This window comes from Erpetoichthys calabaricus, chromosome 1 (assembly GCF_900747795.2).
Source record: "Erpetoichthys calabaricus chromosome 1, fErpCal1.3, whole genome shotgun sequence".
NCBI lineage: Eukaryota > Metazoa > Chordata > Cladistia > Polypteriformes > Polypteridae > Erpetoichthys > Erpetoichthys calabaricus.
The window spans coordinates 233,782,123-233,797,521 of record NC_041394.2 but is presented as its reverse complement, the minus strand read 5'-3'; the positions used below and the strand labels follow the sequence as shown (position 1 = coordinate 233,797,521).

At 38.5% G+C, this 15,399-nt stretch overlaps 1 protein-coding gene across 1 annotated transcript in view; it reads left to right on the top strand.

Annotated features, from left to right (window-relative positions):
- The window catches only part of LOC114660048 (V-type proton ATPase subunit S1-like), a 65,051-nt gene that overhangs the window by 47,537 nt on the left and 2,115 nt on the right, over positions 1–15,399 (top strand). Inside the window, exons 7-9 of the mRNA XM_028812567.2 lie at positions 5,823–6,064; positions 8,380–8,433; positions 11,329–11,563. Coding sequence (XP_028668400.1) covers positions 5,823–6,064; positions 8,380–8,433; positions 11,329–11,563 — 531 coding nt within the window. The remainder of the gene's footprint in view (positions 1–5,822; positions 6,065–8,379; positions 8,434–11,328; positions 11,564–15,399) is intronic.

Sequence of the window (15,399 nt, the reverse complement as noted above, 5' to 3'; positions counted from 1 at the left end):
TATGGAAGGTAAGCAACATTCTTACATCCAAGAGTGAACAGTAATCAAGCCTAGAGCAATACATAAGTGGTCTTTGCCATAAATAAAGAACACAAGGGAAGGATTAACAGATGGAGTCACAAATGCACCATGATGCATCTCTCACACTGCCTATATTTTTTAGTCACCCTGTCACTCCAGTGTGTTGGCTGGCTGGCTCACCAACTTAAGTGACACACTTAGCACTGCCAGTTCTACTACACGCCTCTAATTCTTCTCTCTTTGAACTTCAACCCCCTCTTCCTCCTTCCTGTTGAACTGTTACCCAGATTCACCACCAGACAGCAAATACACTCAAAAATGGACTGGATGGGGCTTTAAAAGGACAGACAGGGATCACAATTAGGTAAAACAAAAGGTCAGAAATACAGTGCATCCGGAAAGTATTCACAGCGCATCACTTTTTCCAGATTTTGTTATGTTACAGCCTTATTCCAAAATGGATTAAATTCATTTTTTTTCCTCAGAATTCTACACACAACACCCCATAATGACAACATGAAAAAAGTTTACTTGAGATTTTTGCAAATTTATTAAAAATAAAAAAATTGAGAAAGCACATGTACATAAGTACTCACAGCCTTTGACATGAAGCTCAAAATTGAGCTCAGGTGCATCCTGTTTCTCCTGATCATCCTTGAGATGTTTCTGCAGCTTAATTGGAGTCCACCTGTGGTAAATTCAGTTGACTGAACATGATTTGGAAAGGCACACACCTGTCTATATAAGGTCCCACAGTTGACAGTTCATGTCAGAGCACAAACCAAGCATGAAGTCAAAGGAATTGTCTGTAGACCTCTGAGACAGGATTGTCTCGAGGCACATATCTAGGGAAGGTTACAGAAAAATTTCTGCTGCTTTGAAGGTCCCAATGAGCACAGTGGCCTCCATCATCCGTAAGTGGAAGAAGCTGGAAACCACCAGGACTCTTCCTAGACCTGGACGACCATCTAAACTGAGAGAAGGGCCTTAGTCAGGGAGGTGACCAAGAACCCGATGGTCACTCTGTCAGAGCTCCAGAGGTCCTCTGTGGAGAGAGGAAAACCTTCCAGAAGGACAACCATCTCTGCAGCAATCCACCAATCAGGCCTGTATGGTAGAGTGGCCAGACGGAAGCCACTCCTTAGTAAAAGGCACATGGCAGTCAGCCTGGAGTTTGCCAAAATGCACTTGAAGGACTCTCAGACCATGAGAAAGAAAATTCTCTGGTCTGATGAGACAAAGATTGAACGTTTTGGTGTGAATGCCAGGCGTCACGCTTGGAGGAAACCTGGCACCATCCCTACAGTGAAGCATGGTGGTGGCAGCATCATGCTGAGGGGATGTTTTTCAACGCCAGGAACTGGGAGACTAGTCAGGATAAAGGGAAAGATGAATGCAGCAATGTACAGAGACATCCTGGATGAAAACCTGCTCCAGAGCGCTCTTGACCTCAGACTGGGGCAACCGTTCATCTTTCAGCAGGACAACGACCCTAAACACCCAGCCAAGATATCAAAGGAGTGGCTTCAGGACAACTCTGTGAATGTCCTTGAGTGGCCCAGCCAGAGCCCAGACTTGAATCCAATTGAACATCTCTAGAGAGATCTTAAAATGGCTGTGCACCGACGCTTCCCATCCAACCTGATGGAGCCTGAGAGGTGCTCCAAAGAGGAATGGGCGAAACTGGCCAAGGGTAGGTGTGCTAAGCTTGTGGCATCATATTCAAAAAGACTTGAGACTGTAATTGCTGCCAAAGGTGCATCGACAAAGTATTGAGCAAAGGCTGTGAATACTTACTGTATGTACATGTGCTTTCTCAATTTTTTTATTTTTAATAAATTTGCAAAAATCTCAAGTAAACTTTTTTCATGTTGTCATTATGGGGCGTTGTGTGTAGAATTCTGAGGAAAAAAATGAATTTAATCCATTTTGGAATAACGCTGTAACATAACAAAAGGTGGAAAAAGTGATGCACTGTGAATACTGTCTGGATGCACTGTACCTTCTGGAACTCTTGAGCCCTCCTAGAAGAACCCGAGGTGCTCCTGTAGTAAAAATTTCCAGTTCGCCTTTAAAAGAGCCAGACTGTCCTTTATAACTCATTTAGCAGTGGTAGAGCATAGTGCACAGGAGCTCCTTGCTGCCACCTATTGAGCGGGTGAACCTGAAACTAAACAACCAACAACCACACAATGTTGTTTTTCATATCAATATGCATCAGGAGTTAGTCAGGGGATATACTTAATGGATGCACGACATGTGCACTTGAGGACGCTTCTGCTATGCAAGCAGTGTACTGTCTATACTTGCATGTGTACTTTAAGTAAATCTGCAGGATTCCACCAGGTGGCAGAGTGAGAAGTCATCACAGTGAGAAAACAACATTCAGTTTCACTCTGTTGTAAGTTGAGGGAAGAAAGATGTTAAAGATAAAAATTCTTTCCATTCTGATGTTTTTGCAAATGTGCAAAAAAAAAAAAGACAGCAACAGCTACACAGATGCTGTAAGTTTTATGGGTGAAATGCTTTATAAAGATAACTTTAACAGAGGATAGAGAGATCCCACTGATCTTTTCTGATGTGTACACTATGTATTAGGAGCAACCTGAGCAGTCCGAGCAACCTGACATGTCGATAAGACTGAACTTGCTTGTGCAGTTTGAGCACATATACAACTGGTATTCTAAATTTCTAAAAATCACCAAAATGCAATTTAGATGCATGCGGGTAAACAACAAAACAAGTGCCATGGAAACAACTCTTCTATGCTCTTTCTGTTGAAATATGTTTTCTTCCGTGAAGGGTAATCAGTCAGGGAATAAGACATTGCAATAAGCATTAAACCATCCAAAGTGTGATGGAGTCAGCAATTCCAGAAATCTTTGTTTTCCCCCATCCACACCGTAGCACTAAACCAGTGTTTTTAAACGTAAAACGTTTTCGGAAGTGTTCATTTTTTTGTGTTTAAAATGCTGGGGTATGGAAAAAAGTTGAAAATATCAGATTTAAACAAAAATGTACTAGTGTGAATGGGGCCTTAATCTATATAGATCACTAAAATCACCCCAACTGAACAACACTGTCCAAAATGTTAATAATAATTAGCTGGGCTGGCCCTCTGACTAGTGACTAAAATCAAAGGAAATTTTACTGTTAGTTTACTAAAAAATGTTCAACCAAAAAACTGTACCACATAAGTACCACTAAGAAATAAAACAAAATCACTGCGTCTGATTACAAAAACACAGAAACAAACACCATGAAGTTGCAAATAGAAACTAACAATTTCACAATAAATAAAAGACAATAGGAAGATAGACAAAAGGTTGGAGACCAGCCAGGACCCTGTTTAATGATGGGCAAATCAAAGAAATTAAAGGAAAAACTCTAAATGAGGTCATCATTTTGGACACTATTGTCCCCCAGTGCCTCTCTCAGTCAGACATGGCTGAAAGTTATTTCCATGGTGGTGCTCTGTTCTCTTCTGAAAGGGTTCCATTAATGAAACTTCTGGCAACATTATTATTGAAATTGCCTGCTTGATTACATCTTGCCTGAAGAAGGGGCCTGAGTTGCCTCGAAAGCTTGCATATTGTAATCTTTTTAGTTAGCCAATAAAAGGTGTAATTTTGCTTGGCTTTTCCCTGCTGGGAAAGAAATGGTGGAACCTCTTCAGTCAAACTGGAAATGTCATCATGCAACTTCTCCTCTGCTTTGTAGGTGAAAGGGCAGATGTTGTTAAAAGACTGTGTTTCCCCAGTACTTGATGTTGAGGTGCTTGTGTCAGTAGTGTTGCTACCTATGGCAACAGTACATATTAAATAAATGATATTATTATGAAAGGAAGGATATTGGATAACAAAACTGAATTAAAACAACATTTAATTTGCAATTGTCTTGGATAAAATAGTCCCTTTAGGGTTCTGGTGAATGTAGTGTTCTGACATCAAATGCCATGTTGGGGTGTAAATAGGGGTGTGTCAACATTTTTTACATTATTCCAGTAAAATTTAAATTTATATATATATATATATATATATATATATATATATATATATATATATATATATATATATAAATTTAAATTTTACTGGAATAATGTAAAAAATGTTGACACATAGGGGGCGCTATCGCTCCCTTGAACCCTCGGATCAGACTCCAGACACCAGATAAAAGTCCAATATGAATTTATTTTATAATAATAATGTGCATCAAGCACCCTCCACTCCATTATACTCATAAATAAACAGTACACAATAGCAATAATCAATCCTCCACTCCCAGACGCGTTGTCATCCTTCCTCCCGACTCAGCTAGTCCATCTGGGATTTCCCAGAGTCCTTTATAGTCCATGACCCGGAAGTGCTTCTGATCCCTCAGTCCATGTGACTTCCCAGCACATCTGGGTCAGGTGAAAACTCTACTTCTTCATCCCAGAAGTATGTAATTTCCTCTGTCACTGTGACTAAGACGTACTTCCGGGTTATAGGGAAAATAACAGTCCCTGCTCCTTCCTGCAGCATCCCCTGGAGGCCCCCATGGTATCCAGCAGGGCTGTGATGTAAAACTCCACTGTCCATGATGCCCTGCTGGAACTCGGGGCACCTCTATGTTGCAAGAAGGACCACCTTCCAGTTTAGTACGTTGTTGTTACTCACAAATGTCAACAATGTGCCAGAATAACGAAAGGGCTGGTGGACAGCGTTACACTGGTTAGCTCCTGAGGCCTGGTTAGAGAATGAGATTGCCGAAGATAAAAGGTACGTGCCTACGTAACATATGAATGAAAGAAAGACAGTGGGTAAAATGAATGACAATGTAACAGCACGTTCCGGAAATTATTATTGTTACGTTGTAGCCGGCGAGTGCTGCGCGTCTCACAGTTGTACCGTGGCTTGCTCACATGTCAGTGAAGTGGCCCCTATTTATGCTTTAAAGAGCCTGGATACCTATGTGTCCCCCTTTTATAACCATTGCTCCGTGTATAGTGCCTTACTCTTTGGATTGCCACAAAGCAACCTGCGAGATTGGAGAAAGTTTGAGAAGAGATCATGAGAGGAAATGACAGCGTTGTGAAAACGAGACGGACTGTGAATGGAGAGAAGCAGAAATGCTCCTACACCACCACATAATTACTATTCGGACAGTGATTCCGAGTAGGCCATTCCTATCAAATCAACGTCCAAGGGTTTTCTTTTGTAATTTTGTTTCCCTTATAAAAAATCATAATACTGTGCGACGAAGGGCCCAGTTCACAACTGGCAGCCGCGTTTAAACAGGGAGCCCTTCTCAGACAACTTTAACACACGCAACGTAGTTGGGGCACATGGCTAGTATATATATATATATATATATATATATATATATATATATATATATATATATATATATATATATATATATATATATATATATATATATATATATTCAGTCATTGGAGTGCACTTTGAACATGACTACACGTAGGAACTATCACTCTTCAGATATTTGCTGCCAGAAGTGGCTCCCGGCTAACTCTCAGTACTGAAGATTTCAAAAGAAAGTGGCAAGTACAAGGTGTGTGCCACTTGAAATATGTTTGAAGTGTGGAATATACTTATTTAAAATGACCATCACATCATGTAATGTACTGAAAAGGTGATGACTTTGAAAAGGAGGCTGCTGATTACTTTAAATTTTTACATTTTTATCTGGATTTTTTTTTTTGAATGATTCTAATTTAAGTATGTATTACATCAGTGGGAAATCTCTCACTCTTATGAAACAGAATATTGATATTGTGCACGTCTTCTGTTTTGCAGATGCTGAGGAGTTCATTAATGACTTATCATACTGGGCGTCAACTAATGGCTGTAAGCAGTAGTGACTCTGTCTCCTTCCCACCATTGAACATCACCAATGGAACAAATACATGCATCATCTTTTATGCTACTAACTTAACCTTAACTGCTAATAGAAGCATTCAGATTGATCTAACAAATTTCACTTTTGTTGCTAACATGGTGAATTATAGTGCATCTATGTGTAATGAATCCAATGCTGTGTAAGTAACTATGAAAAAATATTATCAAAACAGTTATTTACAAGTGTGTGTAGCAACAGTATTTAGCAGTGTACATTATAAATGAAAACATGAACATGCTTATTTGATATAACTCTTTAAGAAGGCGAATTAATTTCCGTTTAATTTTGTATAACACTTTGCATCACGTAAAATCCTTTATTTCTAGTTTGGTAAAGGCATGCACAATATAGATTGGTGCACATTGCAGATTGTCTTCTTCTCTTAGTTAATTTCCATTATTTTATTAAATTGCGAGGCACTTTGAAAAAGAACTATTCAGCATTTGTCAAAAGTTTTACTCACATGTGCTGATTCAAAGCATTTATCTTGAAAGTTATTGGAGTGAGTATCCCAAACACAATTAATTATTGAAATTAACAAACAGCATTACAATATGCACACATGCTGCTATTTTGCGGCTTTCCCGGCACCCTCTTAATCTCCCATTTTACTTGTGAGTATAAAGTACTTGTTATGAACCCTCCTCTGAAATTTCTTTGCAGAGAGTATCACAAGTTGATTGAAAACCTATCGATTGGCCATACTTTCATTACATGGTGCAGTTTTTCCTTCTTTGTTGGTGTAATCATCCAAAATATGCAAGGTGTCCACAGTAATAGTTGGAGAGCCAACTGGGTAAACCTGTTTCATTTGAACAAAACAAAAATTTTAGCCCGTAGGCATGACAAACAAACATTAAGCCAATCCAGCCCTTACAGCAGTTAATATGCAATTATAAGCTTCAGGTAACTCAGGAGTTCCGTCCACTTGGGGTTTCAGGTCCAAAGTGAGACGACTCTCGCTCAGCATGCCTGCTTTTATATTGTTCCAACCAGAAAAGGTGGGGCCTTCTCTGGGCTCTGTGGGTGGAGTCACATGCCCTCGCTGGGGTTCTTCTTGGAAGTGCAGTTGAAAGAGAATGGACAGTTAGCAACAGCATCTCCTCTCAGTTCAGGGTGACATTGCTTACCTTGTTTGGACCCTGAAGGTGCACTTGCCAGAGAATGGATTGAAATAAAGTAATGTGAATTAAATGTGACATCCTAATATCCTATTAAGAGAAATTGTATAAAAAGATGTGTATTTTTCTTACATGAGCACAAAACAAAAGATGAACACACTGCATGAGGAAAAAGCATAATTTTCTAAAGAAGAGCTTGTTCTTCTTTTGATTAAAATTAGAATTAATATTGTTGTTTAGTAAGACATGAAGCAATCTTTCCAACAGTGAGAACAAAGCAATATGGGATGAGATGGCATAGAAAGTATGTGGCTGCACATCACAACCTAGGTTAGGCACTAAGGTGCAAAAAAAATGTTTACTAAAGCAAATCAGCAAAATTAAAAATAGAAGGCAAAGACCAAAGGTTGCTAGATACTAATATTTCCCCTTTCTTTAGATTAGAAATAGGAATAATTTGAGCACAATTAAATGCAATTAGAAACCAATCAACACAACAAAATTATTATGTAAAAATAGTAGTAATGATGGTTTGCCTTGCCTCCACATCAGTCTGATATACAGCCTTTTATTCTAAGATCAGGCATTTTGATATTTTCCACCCCTCTTTTTTCTTCCTCATTGTCATTAGGCAGAGGAATGTCTGCTGTAACAGCAGTGCTGTGCACTATTCCACACACAACTACCATATCTCAGCACATCTGAGGTGAAAAGCAAATGGCATCTGACAATTTATAAATACACTGATGGGCTAATTTTCTATACACATACTTTGTTCTGATGTGCTGTGCTGTTTTGAACTTCGGCTGCTATTTGTGGGTTAGTTACATGTGTCGATGTGAAAATGATATCATCTGTTCAAGTATAAATCTCAGTATTCTAAATTTCCAGAAAATTGTCATGATGTGAATTTAATGTGCCATTTTTGGTGGCCTTTGTCGCTCACTAGGATGCCGCAAGAGGTAGCCAGTTTAAGAAACTCTTAGGAATTAACAGATGAGTGGGGCAGCACGTAGATTACAAAGAACTTGAATGAAGGAATTTCCTGATCTTGATAATTAATGTTTATTCTGTTATTTGATTAAACAGTAGCTTAAATATAACACCGGTGGAAAAGACAGCAAAAGACACGCTGCTCCTCTAGGTGTTCATTTTCATGTGTGCTTACGTTTGCATTTTAATTGTTACTGTATTAATATAATTAAAGAAGTAAACTTTACCCAAAAAAGATAAAAGTGAAAAAAAGTTTCCCCATGACCAAGTGTGAGAAAAGCTTTAGTACTTCATACTAAAAAATGTCTTTTTGCATTATGAACCATTTTTGTTTTTGCAGGTTGTCTCTAAATTATGCGAATCCCACTTCAGGAATTAACAATCTGGAACTCAGGTAAAATATTTACATATAATCAATAATGAATATATATATATATATATATATATATATATATATATATATATATATATATATATATATATATATATATATATATGTTTTTCTTTAATAGTGATGTAGAAATATAAAGAAGGACAGTAAAAGTAATAATCTGTGCCCTAGGATGTTGCATGGAATTATTTTAGCCTTTTTTTCAACATTTGAAGTTCATATGTAGGTATTAAGGTATAGTGGTTGAAGGGGTAGTGCCAAAATGTTTTAGCAACAAGGGCCTCAGTTTGATTTCTGTCACAGTGTGTGAGATGCTTTCACATTCCCTGTGTGTCTGCATTCATTTCAGTTTAATGGGCAACTCAAAACTGGTTTAATCACTGAATTATTATTGAGAAGAAGGAAAACACTTTTGGATTAATTAGTAACAAGGTCTGTAACTAGGAAGGATGATATTTTACTGGGCTTACGTAATACAACAATTTATGTACTGTCTGAGTACAACCGTATTTATTGTACAGTAGCATATAGTTAAAACTATATTATGGAAATGTTTACCTGATCAATGCATTAACATATGTAAGAGGTCATAAATCACACATGAAACAAACTGATTTTCTCAAAAAAAAAAGTTTTAATCACTTATCTTAAAATACTAGATACTTGATTTATTTTCTCCATTAAGTTGAATTAGACATTCGGCTAGGGTGCGGATCATAAGTGGGGGAGCTCAGCTGCACATGTTAGCTACTGAACAGTCGGTTGGTGCACTAATAAGGTTGGCCTAGGGCGCAAAATAACTTAATCCTAACCCTAAATCTAATCCTAACCATATGCATAATTTATATTTTATAGTTATAAACCCTTCTAAGTTAAGGGTTTTTACAAAGGTGAAATCCTGAGGATTAAAACCATACTGGGGATTAATCTGGCAGCCTTGAGACAATGCAATAGCCAATAGACCACACTGTCGTTTGTGTCAGATATTTGTTAATGCAGTAGATATTCTTCCCTAACAAATTTTCTTTTTAAAACTTACTGATGAAGCCTCTGCCCCAGTGAACGCTCCATTGAGTCTATCAATACAAGTTAGGCCTAGTGGAATGTGAAACTAGAGTATTACTTTTTCATCAACAATATTCAGATATTCTGTGACACTGAAAAAATGTCAGTATCAAGGAAACCAATATCAACGCAAGTCATATAAAAGGACCCAACAAAATCATATCAATGACATTCAGTGTGGCGGATACATGGACTTCACTGGCATACATTAGTGTGTCTGTGCTATATTAAATGCCCTGGTTATTGTAATGTATTTGGGTTTTGCATGTCTTAAAATTCAATCTGTCTCATGTCTGATAAAGTTTTTTTTTTCCGTGGCTGTGCATACTTTTTTCATTATGCTGTTAAACTTTTGTTTTTCATGGGCTCTGCCATTTTGGGCTCACTATGCTCTCCGCCTGTCACATGATGTGGAAATCGATATGCCTTACTGCACTCTATTTAATGTCTATTTATGATGATGTCCTGTGGTGTCTGGCATCTTAGCTGTTGGATCTGTCAGAGAAAAAAAAACTCTATAAATAAACAATAGTCTTGAAATTCATTGGTAACAATGGCTCACAATGAATGTCCTTTTATTACACCTGGCTATTTCTGTCATGTCATTTCAACAGCAGAGTTCTCTATAGCAAGACTGGTTAGTCTTAAGAGATCAGTTGAGTGCGTTTACATAGCATATTTAAATATATTTTAACTTATAACAAATCAGCACACAGATAAATGGTATGTTCTAGTAACAACCCCATGCCAATAAGTATTATCTAATATGCCAAATTAAACTTTTTTGATACATGCATTTAGCTCCAAACAGAAGCTTATTTTTTTATAAATTCTTAAAGAGATAAAATATGTTATTTTTCTTTATGTAGATAAGCAGAAGCTAAAAGGCACTCCTGAGAAAACTTTATTGTCAGGGCCTTTGCCTGTATCTTTGGACTCTACTTCTGAAATGCATTTTAGAGTGCAGATTTTTGATTTTGACTTGTTTCATTTTCCTCTACTTTGTATCTTTGGAATTTGTTTTAATATTTCTGACTGTTTTTACTGCACCCACCCCCCCCCCCCCCCCCCCCCCATTTCTTTGACAATACTAAAAGATTTTTTAACAAGCACCTAAAACAAATTTTAAAACTAAAATTACAAACTGGTTATGGAGAGATTACATTGAACTTCTCAAAAACAAACTAATGCTCTGGAATATAAAAAAATGGCATATGTAAGAGAAAGCTTTATCAACATTTATTTTTCTGCAAGACATTGATTTTGAGAGAATAACAAAGATTGAATAATAATCATTGCAGTTATAATTTAATAACTAGTGCAGCGCATGGCTGTCAAATCACCACTTTTCAAATCCACTTGCTTCCTTATTATCACATAAACATAAAGTTCAATGGTATTCCGCAATGTTCTGCTTGTTCATCCTTTGAGTGTCTCATGATCAGTGGCGTGTGACCTGGGTCAGAGTTACCAAAAAAAAAATTTCAAAGCATCAATATGGTGCTACTTCCTTGAATTGTCAACCATTACTAAAAGGCACTGGTGAAAAAATGCCCACAATGCCCAAAAAACCCTCTTCCATCTTCTATGTCCTGGAGAATCCAAGTGGCAGTTTTGCATGTAAGACAAAAGGGACTAAATCTGAGCCTTTACCAGGCCACCACACACTCACACAGTATGTGATCTGGTCATAGACCTTCACCCTGCTCTTTCGTCACACTACTGTTCATAACTTTATCCTACTACAAGGTTTATTTGATTTTTGCACGTTGATAACTAAATACGCCTTTAACAGTGTTGTAAAGTATATAAAATTTTCTTCTTTTATCACAGATTTCTGATGTCCAACAATTTCTACAGTGGTTCAGCACGCAACTGGTTTACGGTTGATTCCTTTCAGATACTACAAGATAGCTTAAACGCTGCAGTTTTTAATGTTTCCATGTCTGCACCAGCAGAATACTCTTACTCTTGTCAGATGGTGGGAACAAACATAAATTATGGATCACAGTTTGTTCCAGCTAATGCACAGGCCAATGCATGGATCATATCCTTTACAGATTTTCAGGTATTTGCTTGCTGTCCTGATCTGAATTAAGATGATAAGAGAATTTTACATCATATTATGCTTTATTTTTTTCAGATATTTGACTGTACTGCTTTAAGAGCAACTTATTTTGTATACCACTACAGTAATAAGAGCCTATCAATGAAAAAGATGAGCCACCATTAATATTATTGTATATTTGACAGAATATTTTTCACAAAAAGACAAACAAGACTGAAGTATAATGCAGTTGCTTACAATTGTTTGTTTGCAGTTGTGGCACAGACAGGTCAGGTCAGGTCAAGTGAATTGTAGAGGGTCACACAATGAGTCATGTATTTAGACAAAGCTGGCAAGCTTGTTACTTAAAGGGCAATACTTGAGCAACTGCTTCACCCTGTCTGTCTAAATACAATGGTTGGACATAATGGGAACATCCTCCCAGCTGCCTGTCATATATAAATATATTTTGTATAAAATATATATATTATTTACTATACCTGTGTTGGAGGTTTCCATGGTCTGTTCTTGCAGGAGCCTATTTTTTTACAGGACGGTTGTCCTGAAAAAACACACATGAACTCACACACTCATTCATAATGAGTCAATGCAGAGTTGCCAGTTAACAAAGCACATGTGACTTTAGGAAGGGGGAGAAAATGAATGCATCTGATCACAGATAGTGACTGAGCCAGGATTTCAACATCATGCTACCTGGTACCATTATAAAAACAGAAGACTGTATTTCTAACTCTGTTATGTAGAGAAAAGCCAAGCAAAATGACACCTGGCTAACTAAAAAGATTACAATATGCAAGCTTTCGAGGCAACTCAGGCCCCTTCTTCAGGCAAGATGTAAATGCTACACAGTATTCATTCACTTTATTGGTATTCCTGAATCGGTTATTTATTCTATGCCTTTTTTAGATTAGAGAGGTTAGATGTCACGTACACTGCTAGAGCATAGTGAAATTCCAGTGCCAGTTTGAGAAGTACAGGTAGGCAATAGGACAATACGATGATGATGTATAAGTAAATAAATAAATACAATAAATAAGAGTAGCAGAAGAAAGGACTAATATACATAGTGCAAATAGAAATATACATACACATATACAGTGGAACCTCGAGATACGATCACCTCCGTATACGAGAAATTCAAAATACGAGGAAAGTATGAGCGAAAAATTCAGATCTAAATGTGAGCATTGGCTCGCCTAACGAGCCACGACCCAGGCTGTGGGTATAGCTCGCGGCTTAGCAAGGGGGCGTGGTAGCAGTTGCGAGCCGCGATCTGCGGTGTCTGCGTTTCTCACTTAAGTGCACAGGTGGGAAACTGCTCACATCCATGATTGTTCCTGTAGCTGATGGGCTGCAGCTGCCATGTCCTCCCCGCATATATAGAGAAGCGCGAGCCGGTTAAGGGGGAGAAGAAGAAAGAGAGAGAGAGAGAGAGAGAGAGAGAGAGAGAGAGAGAGAGAGAGAGAGAGAGAGAGAGAGAGAGAGAGAGAGAGAGAGAGAGAGAGAGAGAGAGCGCGCGCGCGCACGCACAAGCAGGCAGGCAGTCAGTCAGTGCGGGAGAGCGAGTGAGTGCAGGCTCGCGTGTAGCTGAACAGACGAGCCAAACAGCTGAAGCAGGACGGTGTAGAGAAGGTCAGCTGCATTAAGAGTGTCTCGCCTGTTGCAGAGCCCGCAGGTGAGACGCTAACAGAGAAGAAACACCGGGGATTGTCATCTTGTGTATTTTAAACCTCCACTTCACAACTGTTTTAAGGATTATTTATTTAAAGATTTATTGAATGCTCTACTGCACTTTAGACACCTGTTTTGATTCTTTTAATAATCAGTTATATTATTTACCAGTGTTATTTATTAAAGGTAGACTACACTATATATAATTTATCAGTGTTATTTGTTAGGAAAATTGATTTTTATGTTAATATATTTGGGGTGCGGAACGGATTAACTGGATTTCCATTTTTTTCAATGGGGAAGTTTGTTCTAGATACGAGAAATTCGCTATACAAGCTCAGTGCTGGAACGAATTAAACTCGTATCTAGAGGTTCCACTGTATATTGTATTAAACAACAGGGAAAAATGTAGATGGTGGTACACATGATCTGTTTTGCCATCTTTTTGTCTACAAAACATAAGCTTTATTTTCTCATTCAGTTAAATTAACTTTAATGTGCAGTACTAATAAGCATGTCATAAAATAGGCTTAAGTTATTACCATGTATATAAATGTTATTGTCATATATATATATAAATATACAGTGGAACCTCTAGATACGAGTTTAATTCGTTCCAGCACTGAGCTTGTATAGCGAATTTCTCGTATCTAGAACAAACTTCCCCATTGAAAAAAATGGAAATCCAGTTAATCCGTTCCGCACCCCAAATATATTAACATAAAAATCAATTTTCCTAACAAATAACACTGATAAATTATATATAGTGTAGTCTACCTTTAATAAATAACACTGGTAAATAATATAACTGATTATTAAAAGAATCAAAACAGGTGTCTAAAGTGCAGTAGAGCATTCAATAAATCTTTAAATAAATAATCCTTAAAACAGTTGTGAAGTGGAGGTTTAAAATACACAAGATGACAATCCCCGGTGTTTCTTCTCTGTTAGCGTCTCACCTGCGGGCTCTGCAACAGGCGAGACACACTTAATGCAGCTGACCTTCTCTACACCGTCCTGCTTCAGCTGTTTGGCTCGTCTGTTCAGCTACACGCGAGCCTGCACTCACTCGCTCTCCCGCACCGAGTTCCTGCCTGCCTGCTCGCGCGCGCGCGCGCGCTCTCTCTCTCTCTCTCTCTCTCTCTCTCTCTCTTTCTTCTTCTCCCCCTTAACCGGCTCGCGCTTCTCTATATATGCGGGGAGGACATGGCAGCTGCAGCCCATCAGCCACAGGAACAATCATGGATGTGAGCAGTTTCCCACCTGTGCACTTAAGTGAGAAACGCAGACACCGCAGATCGCGGCTCGCAACTGCTACCACGCCCCCTCGCTAAGCCGCGAGCTATACCCACAGCCTGGGTCGTGGCTCGTTAGGCGAGCCAATGCTCACATTTAGATCTGAATTTTTCACTCATACTTTCCTCGTATTTTGAATTTCTCGTATACGGAGGTGATCGTATCTCGAGGTTCCACTGTATATATATATATATATGTACACACACTAGTGGGTCTTGCCCCCTGCTCACTTCGCTCGCCAACCCCCCGGCCTGTGCTACACATGTCGATTTCACTTTCACCAATCAACAAATCTTTTAATTCTCACGGATACGCCTCTTCTTTGGGAAGAAACACTACTTTTCCCTGATGGAAACGTGAATTAGATGATCTACAAGTCCATCCATCCATTATCCAACCCGCTGTATCCTAACTACAGGGTCACGGGGGTCTGCTGGAGCCAATCCCAGCCAACACAGGGCGCAAGGCAGGAAACAAACCACCGCTCTACAAGTCCCCGACTTAATTTAAAGCCGAACAATAACTACATACTTCTGGCATATCACCTATTTCCGTTTGTTAGCGCTAATGCGATCTTTACTATCAGTTTTTTGAGACTTTCAAATTTTAGTACTTTCATAATCTCTAACGTGATCTGCATGTGTATAGTGCCACCATTTTTGAACCTCTTTACGATGTTCTACTTTGTCTTCTACTCTTTGTCTTTTATTTCCGACCCTGCTTGGAGCTGAGAGCTCAAGAACTATGTCTGACAATAGTATTCACACGAATGAGAAGTAATTGGACCATGGGCGTGGTTGTAAATGTTTGACAGGAGGACAGGACTTGTCAAAATCACTTGACTAAAAGTCTCGTCTCGCAGGAGTCTT